This window comes from Chiloscyllium plagiosum, chromosome 1 (genome assembly GCF_004010195.1).
Source record: "Chiloscyllium plagiosum isolate BGI_BamShark_2017 chromosome 1, ASM401019v2, whole genome shotgun sequence".
Classification (NCBI taxonomy): Eukaryota; Metazoa; Chordata; class Chondrichthyes; order Orectolobiformes; family Hemiscylliidae; genus Chiloscyllium; species Chiloscyllium plagiosum.
Genome location: NC_057710.1, coordinates 97,093,573 through 97,110,745, shown reverse-complemented (window position 1 = coordinate 97,110,745; position 17,173 = coordinate 97,093,573). Strand labels below are relative to the sequence as shown.

General features: G+C 38.0%; 1 protein-coding gene across 3 annotated transcripts in view; it reads left to right on the top strand.

Annotated features, from left to right (window-relative positions):
* ube2kb (ubiquitin-conjugating enzyme E2Kb (UBC1 homolog, yeast)) overlaps window positions 1-1,320 on the top strand; it is a 91,412-nt gene extending 90,092 nt beyond the window's left edge. For all 3 annotated transcript variants that reach the window (XM_043692758.1, XM_043692770.1, XM_043692763.1), the window contains one exon: window positions 286-1,320. In XM_043692758.1, the coding sequence (XP_043548693.1) occupies window positions 286-360 (75 nt within the window). In that variant the 3' untranslated portion in view covers window positions 361-1,320. The remainder of the gene's footprint in view (window positions 1-285) is intronic.
* The last annotated feature ends 15,853 nt before the right edge of the window (window positions 1,321-17,173 follow it).

Below are 17,173 nucleotides of genomic sequence, written 5' to 3'. Positions count from 1 at the left end.
CTATAGTAGATTTGATTTGTTCTAGTGTTGAAATTTTCCTTGCATCATATTTTCAAGGTGCCTTGGAGTTTACATTGATCTGTTTATGTTAACAAGCTATTTTGTTTAGTTATGGACTATGTATTAACTTGCTATCATCTGATCTTGGCCAAATGTACACTCTGGAATAATGCCATGCAGTTGACCATTTGTGGGAGATGCATTACTTCTGTAATTATAGAAAATTTAGAATTAGAAAGTGTAATCTGGCTGCTGCAGATTTTAACTTTTGTATTTCTTCTACAGAATGCAGTAATAGTGGCCTTGTCTTCACAATCTTGGGACGTGGAGTGTGCAACAGAACGACTTCTCAGTAACTGATGAATTTGGGATTCCTTCTGTACCCAGATGCCCTTTCATTGACAAACACCTCTACCCTTTGTTCTTTCTGGGTTCTGCATAGATTCCATTTTAAACATCACTGTAATATGTGATAGTCGCTATAAACGAGACTGGATTCGATGCTCTGTAAATAAAGCTCTCAAAAGATCTGTGTAAATTAAAACAAAGGGGAAACGTGAAATACATTTTAATTTTTTTCCTACTCACCATTGTAAGGATCCTGAGTTTGAGTTGCATTCATCCCTGAAGATGACACACACATCTGCTTTAGTATGGTTTAACAAAGTGACCAAGGCTTTTGATTGCATCAATTTGTTTTTGATAATAAAGACGTGTAATGTGGCCTGCATCTTAGAAAATGGTTGTTTTCTATTTTTTGAATGTGTCATGGCTTCTGCAGCCATTACTTGTGGTAATACTTCTGATCAGAGATAATATTTAGGCTGCTTTACTCTTTAATCGTGACATTAATACACAAGTTAATGCAAAGACTTTCATGAATGTTAATTTTCATGGTTATTAAATCAAAGGTTGAAGAGTGTGCCTGATCATGACGGGATTACTTGAGTATTCTCCCATGGCTGCATTGTTCTCTGAAATGTTTTGCTATGACACAATCAAAAAGAGTTTGACAGGCTAGGTTTTCTTAAATTATTACGGCTGTTAAATAATGCGATCACTATTTTAAATTACTTAACAGCCGCTTGAGTATTCACTCCCTGCTTGTGATTCACAATTTCTGTAATCAACTTTGGAGGCTGTGGTGGCTCTTCTTTTCTGTATATAATTTAAAGTTCACGTAGAAATAGAGGTGTTATTGATCAGATTGTCTGCACTCTGTCCAATTTCTCTGAACATTCAAATTATGGGATTTTCCTGTATATACAGCGAAGCTTTCTATTCGTATTAAAATGGTGTTTCATCCTAAGTTTCAACTAACGTCGGGGTCATTTAATATAATAGTTGATATCTCAAAATTTGAAACATGTATTGATCTTTGCTGAATTGAAAGAAATTATTTTTATTTGATATGACAAATAGATGAACAGTTATTGGCTGTTAAAATGTGCCATCTTGAAGCGTATAATATTCATACGAGAAACCGTGGTTTCTAAAATTTCATATCTGCTAATTTTTAAAGGTATATTTGTGTCTCTTCAGAAGGGTTTGCTGTTTTGCTGATGAATGTTGAGTATTTGAGAAATAGAACAGCTCTATGCATTTCGAAAGTGCCTGCACTTTATTTAATTTTGATGCTGTTCACTCGTAAAACGTTATAACCATGGAACTATGGTTTAAACACTTCCAGATTCTGACCTTAGGCGCTCATAATTTGGAATAGGGAAAAGCTTTTCAGCCCACATGTTCTGTATAGTTGTCTAATGCATTGTGACTTAAATTTATCCTCTATAACTCAGCTTTCTGTAAATCAATTGTATTAATGCAACTGATGTGTTGTCCCACAAATCCCTGCCCTTGTCCAAAGTCTTCCAAGCAGTTCTCATGGTGTGCTTGACTATTAATAGATTCCTGTAAGCATTCGGTATTGATTTGTTTTACTCATTTCCTTGAAAAATAGTGCCTCAACAACCTTCACTTTGTTCATGAATTTCGTACTGTGAGAAGAGGACCATTGAACCAATGTTTGTAAAAGGAAATTAGTTTGTTTTCCTATCATGTCTTCACATAAATATATTATTTCATGCTGGTTTACTGTTCTGGGTCATGAACAGATACAGAGGTCTTTGGCTCTGCCCTCCCTTCAGCCAGGAAAACTGAAACCAATATTAAAATGGCAGTGCAATTAGCTGATGCGTCATAGACCACAAATCTCAAGTATACTTAACTATCAGGTATCTTATTTACTGAAATCTGCTGATGGAGTCATCAAAGTTAAAATGTCATGTGTCACAGTATAGAAATGAGAACATTTCAGCAACTTAAGCAAATTAAGTCACAATGCCTTTCTAATTTTCCTTCAGTAAATATGGTTATATACATTATATGGACTTGCAGAAAGCAGAAGCTCATTGGAATTGAGGGAAATTACAGACTTAGGAAATTAACAAGGCATTGAAAAATAGAAGTAGAGATAAAGGGTAGGCACGCGAATCAGATCAGACAGAATTGTATGCAAATCAGAGAGGACTGTGGTATGCTTAAAGAAATTAACATAGAGAGGAGGTTGAGTGGTCTGACAAGCTTAAAAGTAGATAAATCTCCAGGCTGTGAGAGGCAAGACAGGAAATAGCAGGGGCACTGGCAATAATTTTCAGTTCCCCTCTGGGAAGCGGTGTCACAGAACTGGAGGACAGCCAGTGATGTTGTTAAGCAAGGAGCAAAGGATGAACCAGGAAACCTGTCAAATCTAACCTCAATGGTGGGGAAATTATTGGCGGGACAGAACTAATCCAGAATAGTGAGCATAGTTTTGATAAGGAAAAGTTATATCTGACCAAACAGATTAAATGTTTTGAAGAGGTAACCAGGTGCATGGATGAGGGCAATGCATCTGATACAGTCTAATTGGAGTTCAGTAAGTCCTTTGACGAGGTCCTGACTTGGAGAGTGACCACAGGTAAGAGCCCAGTGGATTCAAGGAACTTTAGCTAACTGGATCTAGAATTGGCTGAGTGGCAGGAAACAGGGGGTGGTGGTCAAGTTGTGTTTTTGTGACTGGAAGCCTGTCTAGTGGGTATTGCTGGGATCAGTGCTGAGGCCTTTGCTAACCCCACTGGTCAGATGGGGCTGATCAGATTGAATTCCATTTGTCACTGTATACATTTGCGGTGATGGGCTTGGGAAGGCAAGGCAATATGTGATGAACAGTATGACCCTGGGAAGCACAGAGGATCAGAAGGACCTTGTGCATGCCCACTGGTCCCTTGACTGAGCAGGACAGTAGACAAAGTGATCAAGAAGACATGGGATATCAGTCAAGACATAGAGTTTTAAGAGCTGAAAATATATAGGAAGTTTATTAGTCCACAGCAGTGTTCCAGAATGCACGTTATGGAAGGGGTGTGTTTCGTGCAGAGGAGATTTACCAGGATTTTGCCTGAGCTGAAGAGTTTATGAAGAGAGATTGAGGTTGTTTTTCCCTGAGTAGGGGAGGGGCAAGAAGGTACATGATTAACATGTATAATATTTGAGGAGCATGGCAGCATAGCCAGGGAACAACATTTCCCATTGGCGGAAGAATGAATGACCAGGGAGCATAGACTTAGGAGATAAGAAGCAGCAGTGGGATTGAGAGGAAACATTATTTTCATCCAGAGAATGGTGAAATCTGGAACTCGCTGCCTGTAAGCATTATAGAGATAGAAACCCTCCTAACATGTAAGAAATATTTAGATGTATATACACTTACAGTGCCATGGTATACAAAGCTATGGGTGAAGTGCTGAAAAATGAGACCAGACTAGTTAGGTGGTTGATTTTGATTGGTGCAGACTCAAAGAACTGAAGGATCTTTTGTGCTGTAAACTGTGACTCCAAGTGGTGTTCCTCAAGGATCAATTATTTACCATATTAATAATGACTTAGATAATGGTTTAGTGAGCTCCATGCCCTTTACCTAGCATAGAAAGAAGCATAAATTGGAGATATTGATAGATTAAGCGAATGGACAAAACTGGCAACTTTATTTCTATACAGTCAAATGGGCGCGTGAGAGTATTAAAACAGGGTACATTCCAAATGTAAGACTAGAAATAGTTAAGGTCTGAAGGAATTTCACATGAAGAGATTATTAAAATTTAACAGACTGGTGGAAACTTATCTGGAGAACTAGAATACATGGGTGAAACAATTACATTGCAGCTGTACAAAACATTGGTTAGACCCCACCTGGAATACAGCACTGCATGGTAAGAGGAATACATTGGCTTGAGCTAGGTAAGTATGGCATTAATTTACTTATTTTACTTTTGTAAGATTTTTGTTTCCATATCTAAAGGTTAGAAGGTATTACAGAGACTAAAGTTGTATCTCCTGCAGTTTAAAAGATTTATTGGTGATTTAATGAATGTTTTCAAGATACATTGCATTGAGAATGTTATGATCTCCATCGATACAAATGACTTTAAAACATACTTCCCAAATGACCAACTTTAACTGAAGAAGCATTTGTTTTAAGTTTTTCACTGTAACAAGCTAAAATCAACAATGTTTGATTTTAACAGGCAACTAATTTATTGAACTATAAATGTACTATCCCATTAAATAACTAATGCGACCAGATTTGTCTTTTAACTGTGCATTACACCCCTAGTTGAAATATAGCGTTATGGAACCAAGTCCCAGATAATGCTGAAGGAACCTTGCAAAATCTTTTGAAAATTGTTGCTCAGTGTGAATATTCCAGAATTGCCTTTTATCAACGAGGCCCAATTTAGTGTTTCTTAGAACAAATTGAATGTTTTGACGGGTTATCTTTTTAAGCAGAGAGCCAGCTCTGAGTATCATCATGCTTGGGTGCTGACAAAATGAAGTCTTTTCCTGCTTTTCATTGTAGTTGCATTATTTTCATAGCTGAAAATGTGTTGCTGGAAAAGCAACACATTTTCAGCTTTGATCTCCAGCATCTGCAGTCCTCACTTTCTCCTCGCATTATTTTCATATCTCATTTAAAATAAAAGCTGCCCTTTTTTTCTTTGCCAAGGTGTGAAAACAATCCTGATTTTCAAAAGGTTTAGGTTTTGGTTTTCTCACGTGACTGCTAAGTCATATCAATCTTTGCTGGAAAACTGGCTCATATGACTACCATCAACCGACCACTCCCTACAAAAATGAAACCTATCCTGAATATTCGGTTTTACTTTCAAGTATAACTACCTTAAAGTGCTGCATTTTTAGCAATTCCCTTTGCAATTATCTTTTTCCCTTTGGAGAGTCTAGGACTTAAGGGAAACAGCATAAAAATTAGTCACACCTTTCAAGAGTGAATTTTAGAAATTGTGGAGAGGACTGGACTCCCCTTTGTGGTTGATGCTCAGTCAATTAACTTTGTTTGGCAAACTAAATATATTAATTGATCTTAGATATATGGATTTAGGTCACAGATCATTAAATTTCAGAATCAGCTTGAGGAATGGATGACCTATTTCTTTACCTATGTTTCTCCTGACAATCTTAATACTTTTAGCCTCCATGTTCTGTTGTATCTAAATACAAGGCCATTATATCCTTAAGTGTGGTACCAACTGAGTGTGGTACTCTAGATGTTATTTAACCAAAGCTTTATTAAAATCTAAGCATAATGTGCACCTCTTTGTATTTCTGCCCCCTCAGCCATTTTTACTTTTTGTATTTTTTAGATGTTTTTAGATTCCCTACAGTGTGGAGACAGCCCCTTTGGCTCAACCAGTCCACACCAACCCTCCGAAGAGTAACCCACCCAGACCCAAAACCCTCTGATTAATGCACCTAACACTATGGGCAATTTAGCATGGCCAATTCACCTAAGCTGCACACCTTTGGACTGTGGGAGGAAACTGGAGCACCCGGAGGAAACCCACGCAGACACAGGGAGAATGTGCAAACTCCACACGTATGCCCGAGACTGGAATCGAACCTGGGACCCTGGTGCTGTGAGGCTTTAGTGTGAACCACTGAGCCAGCGTGCCACCCTTTTTTATTTGCTAAATTTAAGATTGAGATATGAGCTTCAAAATATTTGCTCCTCTGCAGTTGCTGGCTGCTTACCATCAACTGACCACTCCCTACAAAAATGTTCTTCTACATTGGGAAGAGCAAAGTTCTGGATCCTTTCCTCAAACTTTGCTTTTTCAGTCTTGTTTTCGTTCCTTCATGCTGTAGTGGCAGAGTGAAACTTCACAACTTTGTCATATTTAATCCTGGGAAGAACTTCAAATCACACAGCTATGCTTTCATCAAGACTGCTTGCTTTTTTTTTGTCATTTCCTTTAGCCCTCTTTCTAAAATGCCTTTGTACCCACCAGACTTGATGCTTGGCTGGCCACTTATGTTTAACCTTTGAGGTCATCCAAAATGCCACTGCCGTGTCCTGATTGTGCGTCAAAATCAAATACATCCACTACCAGTGTTCACTAAACTGTAGTGGTTCCCATTTACTCAACGCCTCAATTTTAAAATTCTTCCTCTGGAATTTTCTTCAGCTTTAAAATCCTCTAAGATACCAGTTTTTCAACTTCCCAGCTTCCTTTCATCCATTGTAATGGCAGAGCCTCTTAAGATGCAAAGTTTTAAGCTTTGACATTCCCTCCTTAAATCCACTCCCACCCATTTGCTTTAAACTTCCCCCTTTGATCCATCATATCATTGCTTGTAAGGTGCTATTTCTGAGCCACAAAGCCCAGGGTCAAGTCCCACCTACTCCAGAAATGCATTATAACTGAACAGGTTCATTAGAAAATAGGGGCGGCACAGTGGTTAGCACTGCTGCCTCACAGCGCCAGAGACCCAGGTTCGATTCCAGTCTTGGCGACTGTCTGTGTGGAGTTTGCACATTCTCCTCGTGTTTGCATGGGTGTCCTCTGGTCGCTCCAGTTTCCTCCCACAGTCATTAGTCAGGAGTGAATATAGGGGAATGGATCTGGTTGGGCTGAAGGGCCTGTCTCCACCCTGTAGCCTCAAACTATCCTGTTAATGCATTGATCAGACCTACAAGTCATGGATATAATGATACTTATATAGTTGGTACATCGCCATCTTGCTGAGGGAATGCAGTGGCCTAGTGCTATTATTGTTAGGCTATTAATCTCGAAACTCAGTCAAATGGTGCAGTTTGAATTCAGTAGAAAATCTGGAATTAAGAATCTAATGATGACCATGGAACCATGGTTGATGATTAGGAAAACCATCTGGCTCACTAATATCTTTTAAGAGAAGGAAACTGCTAGCCTAACCTGGTCTGGCCGACCTGTGACTCCAGACCCACAACCACGTGGTAAGGATAGACAATAAATGCTGACTTAGCCAGAGATGCCCAGATTCCAGGTGAATTTAAAAGAATACACAATATATCCCACGTGCTACCTTAACCTTATTATCTGTCTTGCCAGCATACATTTACTCTAATACTCTAAATTTCTTAGGATACAGAGAAATGTATACATATCAATTATCGTGCCTTCCCCATATACACATGTTCTGCAGATCACATTGCCATCTTTCTTCTCACTAGGGTAATCCATCAATAAACTTAATCTTTTTTTCTAGTGTTCCTTCTAATTTTTGAATCATCTACAAAGAACTTAAAAGTTTGACATATTTGAGTCTACAACTATCATTTGGAATTGACTTGAAGAAAATGTATTTACATAATGGATATTAAATGATAATTAATGGGCCACCTCATTTGGGAGGATGGTCTTTTAATTACTACGTATGTTTGGCATACTTTGAGATCTGGTGTATTCTATTTAGTGGTATAAAGCAGGTTTCAGCATTTTACTTTACACTTAAGAAATGGCAGTACAATACTTAAACTATTTGTACACTTTCTGGCTTGTAGGATTATCAGTGACATTATAGCTTACTACCCATGCAATATATTGATTTAAAATGCTATGAATGAATTTTGACTACAACTAATTTTTTTATATTATTGTTCTTTAAATTTATTTTTCAGAATCCGGGGATAGTTAGCACACAAAGAAAAATCAATCTCCTCCTTTCAAAAGCTGACTTGTTTCTTTTACTCAGTTCACATTTCATTTTTCAACTATTAAATTATTTCTGCATTACGGTTTTCGGTTTGTAATTATTTGATTTTTGAATCTTGTGTACAAGTCCTTTTTGACAATTATTCTTGATTTTAAATGATCTTAATATTTGGGATAGTATATAATACTATAACCTTGTTCAAACAAAATATCCACACATTTCCAGGAGTAATAGAGCTTTTCTTTTGGTCCTTTTTAAAACTAATACACACCTCTTGGAAACAAAAACATATTCCTTCTGAGAGGTCAATTTTATTTTTTTTCGATGCCTTTAGGACACAGTTCTATTGTGTGTTAACATTAATATTTAGTGAGCTTAATTTATTTGTTGGTTGTACCGTTTTTATGCAGAGGTTTTTGAAAATATGCTGTTTTTGTTCTGCAATATGGTATGACAGTTTTTCCACTATCTACAAATTAATCAGTTAACTCTTGAGCTCTTCTGTAATACTCAGTGTCATGATTTATGGATAGTTTCCAATTTTGAATCAGGCTGCAAAGCACTGCTGGTTTTGTTAGTTTTGGCACTGTTGTTAGTCTTCCAACATTTCCTGCAACTCTGTACTTAAAAGCTTTATCAACATCAGCTTATACTTGCACAATGCCTTGAACATTACTAAGCCTCTTGGGATGCCTAATTGGAATAAAACAAAACTAAAAACAGTGCCATGTTAAGGGATCAATCCAGATGATCAGAAGATTGTTTTAAACAGGTAAGTGTCATAAAGGAAGCAAAGGTGGGCGAAGGGAGAGCAGTTCAGAGTGTAGGCACAGGTAACAAGTCGCAACCAAAAATGTACAATCATTAGCATTGGGTATGCTTGAGAAGTCGAGAAACAAAATAACTGTACACTGATAGATGTCAGAATTGAACGGCTGAAGAGGAGCTGGGAGTGAATAATTGTCCAAATCCAGACACTGACTCACTCTCAAGCAATGTAGATCAGAGAGAGAAGCTTCCAACTGCACCCGTGCAATCATTAAGCCTGCCTATTTATTTCATCTCCATAACAAGCTTCAGTGAGGGCTTTGCTTCCTGAGTTTAACTATATTACAATGACCGCTCCTGTTGAGAATAGATGTGATATCAAAGTTGCAAATAGATTGGTTTAAATTCATACTGTTGTAAGAGAGATAGCTAGAGTCAGTAACTGAGAATGAGTTTGGAGCAAGACTTACACTTTGATATTAAATTGGAGGAAATTTAAATTTCTACTCTTATACTGGATGTTAAGGACATTCTACGTAGCCCCCCACAACATGTACCAAGTATGTGAAAGTTCTTGAGTGATGTCATTAAGGGGATAGCTTGTGAATGAGAATCAGGGAGATGGGGTAGAGAAGGATGGAACTTAAGGGACTGGTGTAAGTGATATTCTGACTATGACCAGATGAGAACACTCAGGACAGTGGAGACATGTTACAGGAGAATGGTGTAATAAACCACAACCAAGGCTACAGCTAGGTCAATTGGGGTGAGGTTAATTGACCATCGGCAGTAAAATAGTAATTTCCTTACAAAAGTTATAAATGACTGATGCCAGTCTTATTAAGAAATACAATTCATTAACAAATGCAAAACCAAAAGTTAGAAGTTCTGCAGGTTACATAGAGTAATAGGAGCAGAGTTGGGTTTCATGGAAGATGAGATGGGAGAAGCAAGCAGCTATCATCTTAGCTAATTCTACCACTAGATTGTTGGAGGTTCAAGATGACAAACTGACAAAATCCAATAGTGCTTTAAAGTCTGTGTTTTTAGGCTCATGAGTGGTGATGGTAGTTATATAACAATTATTGAATCTGCAATGGCTTAAAAGCATTCTTTGGAAAATCTGTGGCTGGGTCAATGTTCCCAATTTTAGAGTCATACTTGGTGCAAGAGGAGGAATCAGTTGTCAAAGGGCCAACAGTCTTCAGTTACTTCATCTGTAAACTTTCCCTCTATAGCAGGTCAGAAGTGGGGATGTTTGCATAACATGTAGGACTATTCAGAAGTCTTTGAATACTGAAAAAGTTACTGATAAGTAAGTGTCAAATGACATTCGTGCCAGGTGAGGACAGGTTCCCCGAAGGAAGAATTTAATCATTTAGTGACAATCAATGGCGATTGCCATCAGTGAATCCCCACTTTGATCCGTGAGACATTTAAGAAAGTCTATCCCCACCAGTCAGCTAGGAACTCTGCAGCAAGCAATGCAATTCATCTCATCTGAATTGGCACTCCCATCCAGAAACTGCAACATTCACTCTTCTTCAACAAATTTCAATACAGTAAATACAGCACCTTTCAAATCACCAACCTTTTCCAGCTCGGACAAAGGCAGTTGATACACCAACACCACAAATTTCAAGTTTTCCTTCAAATCCACAGGCAATCCTGAGACTGAACTATATTGTAATTTCTCAAAATCAGGAACTCCCTTTCTAACTGCACTACTTATGCATGTCCAAACATTCCTCGGGACTGCAACAGTTGAAGAAAGGAGCTAACAATTCCCTCTAGGGCAATTTGGAGTGGACAAATGTGTTTGCCAGTAAATGCCCAAATTTTATGGATAAATTAAAAAGTATCATTAGTTGTGCACAATTGAGAATATTCAGTAAATGTTGTTACTTGTCATCTGCCAGTATGGTAGTTATAACTGGTGAAAAGTAGCAGTTTAATAGTTGAAATTAAAGAGAAGTACATTTAAAATATTTTACATCGCACAGTAATCGGAGACATAGTAATGTGAAATGAAATATTATTGCACTGACAGTCGAGATTGATCACTCATTCAAGTCTTCATATTTGTAACCAGTGGATCTGATCCACCAAATAAGCTAAAAGAATATAAACAATGTGGCACTTCTGAAGATTATGGCTAGAATTACAAGTTTATAAATACCAATACATAATTGAACATACACTAAACTGGAGGAACAGTTCAATCTGCACTATAATTTAGTGCACTGGACAGAATGACGAAATATGTTCAAAGATGTCTTAATATCACAAGATAGGATTTAAAAATATGTGGGGGTGATGGCATTTTAATATTTAAAAAAATTGCCATCCCCTGATTTTTTACCTTGAATTTGCAGAATTATCCCACCCAACACTCAATGCTCAGTTGTCTATACTCCACACAAGACTTTCAAAATACTTCTTAGCAATATATAAGTACCCTATTCCTTTCTCTCGTATGTGTTTATCTGGGTCCCCTTATATACATATGCTATTGACTTCAACCTGTGTGGGAGTCATTCAAAGTTACAACCACTAATTTCTCCAGATTGCTGTAACGGGTGACTTATTTGTTGTAACAGTTTTTGAATTCTTTCACAACTTGAATCGTCATTGCTGTAACTAATTGAATCTAATCATTTTAAAGACTTAAGGCAACCCCCGCTCCCCAAATGTGCCTTTTTTTAAAAAAAAGAGAACACAGCCATCTCCTCTTCAGGCTTTCCTAAGTTCTTGTGTCAGCCTTGTGATTTCTTTTTCACCTTCTCTAGAGACTTTACATATATTCTACTCTATTTAGATGCTGGGGGTGTCCTTATTCCTATCAAAATGCATTTAACATTGGTCTTGAAATTACTTTTCCAGTCATACTTGTATTCTGCCTATTCTTTTTGTATTATTTATACATATAATTATAAATCCCAAATTTTGAAATTGCACCTCTAATTCCAGAGTCCAAATTGTGTTTAAGAAGTCTGTGTTGGTCTCAGTGGGACACTATTCCTCATTTTAGTAAATGGCAATAATCCTGTTTTCGATTTCACAGTAACCTCCTTATAACTCTATTTGTTCTCACCATAAATGCTAATATGTACCAAACTACTGTTTTCTCCATCTTTACACATTTACTTGCCACCTCTATTGTTATGGAATCGTTTATATGAACAGTTGTGCAGACATTTAAAAAAAGTTTCAATTCTCAAAGGTTGGCTCTGCAAGTGCTCACCCTGCAGGTTTATAAAGCTAAGGCATTCTAGATAGGTAATGTGTTGATAGACATCGTCAATCTTGATCGGCCAATTCAGGAAGAGGCACTGTTGCTACATAGCGACCACAAATCACAACAAAATGGTGTTCTTGATTATACTCAATGCAATATATTTGAACTAATCATTGAAATAAAAGCAAAATGGAGAAACTCAGCAGATGTAACCACATCTATTGAGAGGGGTACTGGTTCTTCCTCACAGATTCCACCATACCTACTGAGCTTTTCTAGCACTCAATTAAAAGAAATCTCTGAACTAATACTATTTTGAAAAGGTCCAGTTATTTTAAAGAAGCACAAACATGATTTGAAGACAACACAGGCAGTTTTTGATAATTTTTAAAACTAATTTGTCGGCATTTCCAGCATTTTTATTGCCTGTTGTTAATTGCCCTTGAGAATGGGTCTGTTCTGTGCTGTATTGTTCTATGTTCTAAAATATTTTTAAAAATTGAGAAAGTGGAATAGTCATCTTTGATTATTAAACGAACTGAAATGCTAACTGCAGTTACAGATCAGTTCTACCAAAGGTTGAAGTCAGAGTGGTGGTAGATGGTAAATATTCAGTCTGGAGCCCAGTTACAAGTGGAGTTCCGCAGGGATCAGTTCTGGGTCCTCTGCTGTTTGTAATTTTTATTAATGACTTGGATGAGGGAGTCAAAGGGTGGGTCAGTAAATTTGCAGATGATACGAAGATTGGTGGAGTTGTGGATAGTGAGGAGGGCTGTTGTCGGCTGCAAAGGGACTTAGATATGATGCAGAGCTGGGCTGAGGAGTGGCAGATGGAGTTCAACCCTGCCAAGTGTGAGGTTGTCCATTTTGGAAAAACAAGTAAGAATGCGGAATACAGGGTTAACCGTAGGGTTCTTAGTGAGGTGGAGGAACAGAGGAATCTTGGGGTCTATGTACATAGATCTTTGAAGGTTGCCACTCAGGTGGATAGAGTTTGTAAGAAGGCCTATGGAGTATTATCATTCATTAGCAGAGGGATTGAATTCAAGAATCGTGATAGATAGAGTAGACAGTCAGAGACTTTTTCCCCTGGTACAACAGAGTGTTACAAGGGGACATAAATTTAACGTGAAGGGTGGAAGGTATCGGGGAGATGTTAGGGGTGGGTTCTTTACCCAGAGAGTGGTGTGGGCATGGAATGCGCTGCCTGTGCTCTGGGTAGAGTCAGAATCTTTGGTGACCTTTAAGCGGCAATTGGATAGGTACATGGATGGGCGCTTAAGCTAGGACAAATGTTCGGCACAACATCGTGGGCCGAAGGGCCTGTTCTGTGCTGTATTGTTCTTTGTTCTAAAATATTTTTAAAAATTGAGAAAGTGGAATAGTCATCTTTGATTATTAAACAAACTGAAATGCTAACTACAGTTACAGATCAGTTCTACCAAAGGTTGAATTCAGCTCCATACTCTCTCCCACTCTAAATATTCTCTAAAAATAACAGAATAAATTACTACTTGTATAACAAGCAATGTGCCCAATGTTATCCAAATTACTTAAAAAAAAAGCCAAAGAGGTAGATTACAAGTATTAAATTTGACATTGCGTATAATGTGCGTACATGAAAGATCCCATGAGTGAAACAATCCCAAGAATGAGTATTTGTTTTCTTTCTATTCAAAGACTTGCAGCAATTTCACAAAAGTAGACAAGGTATGTAACATGAACCATTGTCTGATTCATTTTGCATTGTATCTCCTTGATACCTCTACCCTGCTCAATTTATTCATACACGGGAATGCAGATTTTGCTGGCAAGACCAGTGTGTAATTACATCACAAAATGGCCTTAGAAAATGGTGATGAACCTTCTTGAACTGATGCAGTCTCTGTGGCAAAGATACTCTCGTGTGGCAACAGGGAAGAAGTTCCAGGATTTTGGCCCAGAGAAGATGAAGAAGTAGCCTATCCTTCCAAGTCAAAAGTGAGATATTGACGGGAACTTGCAGTTTATGGTGTTCAACAAAAGAGAATCTTACCATTATCTCTCAACATTCAATTACATTACCATCATCGAATCCTCACCAGCAACATCCTAGGGGTTACTATTGACCAGAAACTGAACTGGATTAGTCATATAAATACCATGGTTAAGAGAGCAGGTCAGAAGCTTGTCACCTTGTGGGGCAAAGCAACCAGCTTTGTTGACATCATGGTCACAAGCATTCTGTCCCAAGGCTGACAGTCAGTAGCAGCAGTGTATACTAACTACAAGATGCACTGCAAAAAACTCACCAGCTTCCTCAGACATCATCTTCAAAACACACAACCACTTAAACAAGGGCAGCAGAGGCATGGTAAAACCATAACATGCAAGTTCCCTTCCAAGCCACTCACCATTCTGACTTTGAAACATATCATTGTTCCTGGGTCAATATTCTTCAGTCCCTCCCCAACAGCAACTAAGGAGTAGCTAGATCAAATGTGGTTCAAGAAGGCAACTAAGTATTATCATCTCAAGGTCAACTAGGGATGGGCAATACTGGCCCAACCAGCAACATATGCTAGTTAACAATGAAAATTGGTAGGTGCATTCATCAATGATTAACACTGAACACCAAGCGCAGGTGGTGGTTGTTTTGAGGTAGCCATTACCTGGTACACCACAGCATAATTTAGTTGTGTTGCTGCATTTCTGCACAGTCTGTTTATTATTTGAAAAGTTGTGAATGGTGGTGAACAGTCATCTTCACTGCTGACCTTTTAACAGAGAAATCAATGATGGTGTAGTTGAATATGGTTCAGTGAAGGACACTGCTCCAAGAACTCCAACGGCAATACCTTTTGGCTAACATCAAATGATGACACAATTAATCCTGCAGTATTAAAAGGTAATGCACAGAGTCCTATTTGATTTTTGTCTTCTCCATTTGATGACCACTTTGAATAGGTAGATACATGATACAGGGAATACAATGTCATTTTTAATTTGTCAGTTCATTTACATTTTCTGTGTGATAATAGAATGTTAGGTAAAGACTTGTACTTGAAATCTATAAAGGGCCAGTCCTGTTATGTTAAAGCTTAAAATGGTGCTCATTGCTTTGGACAGCTAGTCATAAAGGGTATGGTAATTTTAAAAATGCTGTTGATAGAAGGTGGGGGAATAGGGGATGAGTGGCAAAGATTTATAAGTTCTGAAGTTATACTGGCCTTGTAAAATTAACTCCATTTTACTTTCTCCACACCTGACTTTCCCCAGTATTTTCTGATTTACTTCAGATGTACAGCATCTGTAGTAATTTACTTTTATTTATCAAAAGGTACTGGAATCATCAGAGTATCAGCTGTTGCTTCTAAAGTAAAGCAGCTGCAAATGACCATGATTTGGAGATGCCGGTGTTGGACTAGGGTGTACAAAGTTAAAATCATACAACACCAGGTTATAGTCCAACAAGTTTAATTGGAAGCACACTAGCTTTCGGAGCGTCGCTCCTTCATCAGGTGGTAGTGGATGGCTCAATCCTAACACGCAGAATTTGTAGCAAAAATTTAGTGTGATGTAACTGAAATTATACATTGAAAAATTGATTGTCTGTTAAGCCTTTCATCTGTTAGAATACCATGACAGTTTCACTTCTTTCATGTGTAAATCACAAAACCTTTTTTAAAAAAGTTGCATTCTCAGGTTAGCTGTTAACAATGGTGTTAGCTAGACAATATGTTGAAGGTGTTAGCCCCCTGTGTTCTCGGTCTATGCCATGATGTTTAGATTGATTCTAATCTAAAAAGTGAGATAATGGAGTTTTACATGAATTCATCCAGTTTTTGAGCAAAGTAGCCCTGCAAGTACAAATTCATGCCACAAAATATATGTGTGCATGAGGGTCTTTGTCTGTGTGTGTGTCTGTCTGGGTTGGGGGTTGTGAGTATGAGAAAGTGTATGTGTGTAGTGAGTGCAGAGTGTCTTAAGTCTGTGAGGGGGTGCATGTGTGAGTCTGTAAGGGTGTGTGTGCGCGTGCCTGTGTATGTGTGTCCGTGTGTATAGGAGTGCTTGTTTGAGAGTGTGTGTGTGTGTGTGTGTGTGTAGTGCAATGGTGATCACCTGTAATGTGACATGAACCCAAGGTTCCGGTTGAGGCCCTTCCTATGGGTACCGAACAGCTAACCTGAGAATGCAACTTTTTTTAAAAAAAGGTTTTGTGATTTACACATGAAAGAAGTGAAACTGTCATGGTATTCTAACAGATGAAAGGCTTAACAGACAATCAATTTTTTGATGTATAATTTCAGTTACATCACACTGTAAATGTTTGCTATAAATTCTGTGTGTCAGGATTGAGCCCTCCACTACCACCTGATGGAGTGACGCTCCGAAAGCTAGTGTGCTTCCAATTAAACCTGTTGTTGTGTGATTTTTAACTTTGTAAATGACCATCTTTGGTTTGGATTGTCACACTTGCTCAGTTTTGAGAAGACAGGGAAATGTGAAGGAATAGACTCCTCCTTGTCTGAGTAAAACAGGACAATTCCAAATTTGTTTGGCCTTAATTAAATTATTAAGAATTCAGCAGTGGATACTTCAAAAAATAAATTAAACATTCTTGACCATTAATAATGTGGCAGGCTGATAAGCATATTAGTTAGTCCATGGTTCAGGAGTAATTTATCAAAGTTGCTTCCAAGTAGAACTATAAAGGAAAATTACACACTAGGTGATATGAAGGCTACATGAGAATAGATGGCTAAAAACTTAGTCAAAAATAGGTTTTAGAAATAACATCTTAAAGGAGGAATGCAAGATGGTGAGGCAACATATTAGAAATAAAATTCTAGGTAGGGCCTAGACAACTGAAGAGATCATTGCAAGTACTGATGATTTAAAATCTGGGATGCCCAAGACACCAGAATCACACCAGTACAGCTGCCTGAGGTGGTTTGTAGGACTGGAAGAGATTAGACTTAAGTGTGAGGTCATGGAAGAATTTGAAATCAAGGATGATGAGAATTCTCTAATCAAGGTGTTGCTTAACTGGAAGCCAACATAGTTTGAGGCAGATGAATGCAACTTGGTGCAAGTCAGGACACATGCAGAGCTTTAGATAATCTCAAGTTTCTGAAGGACAGAATGTGTAAGGTT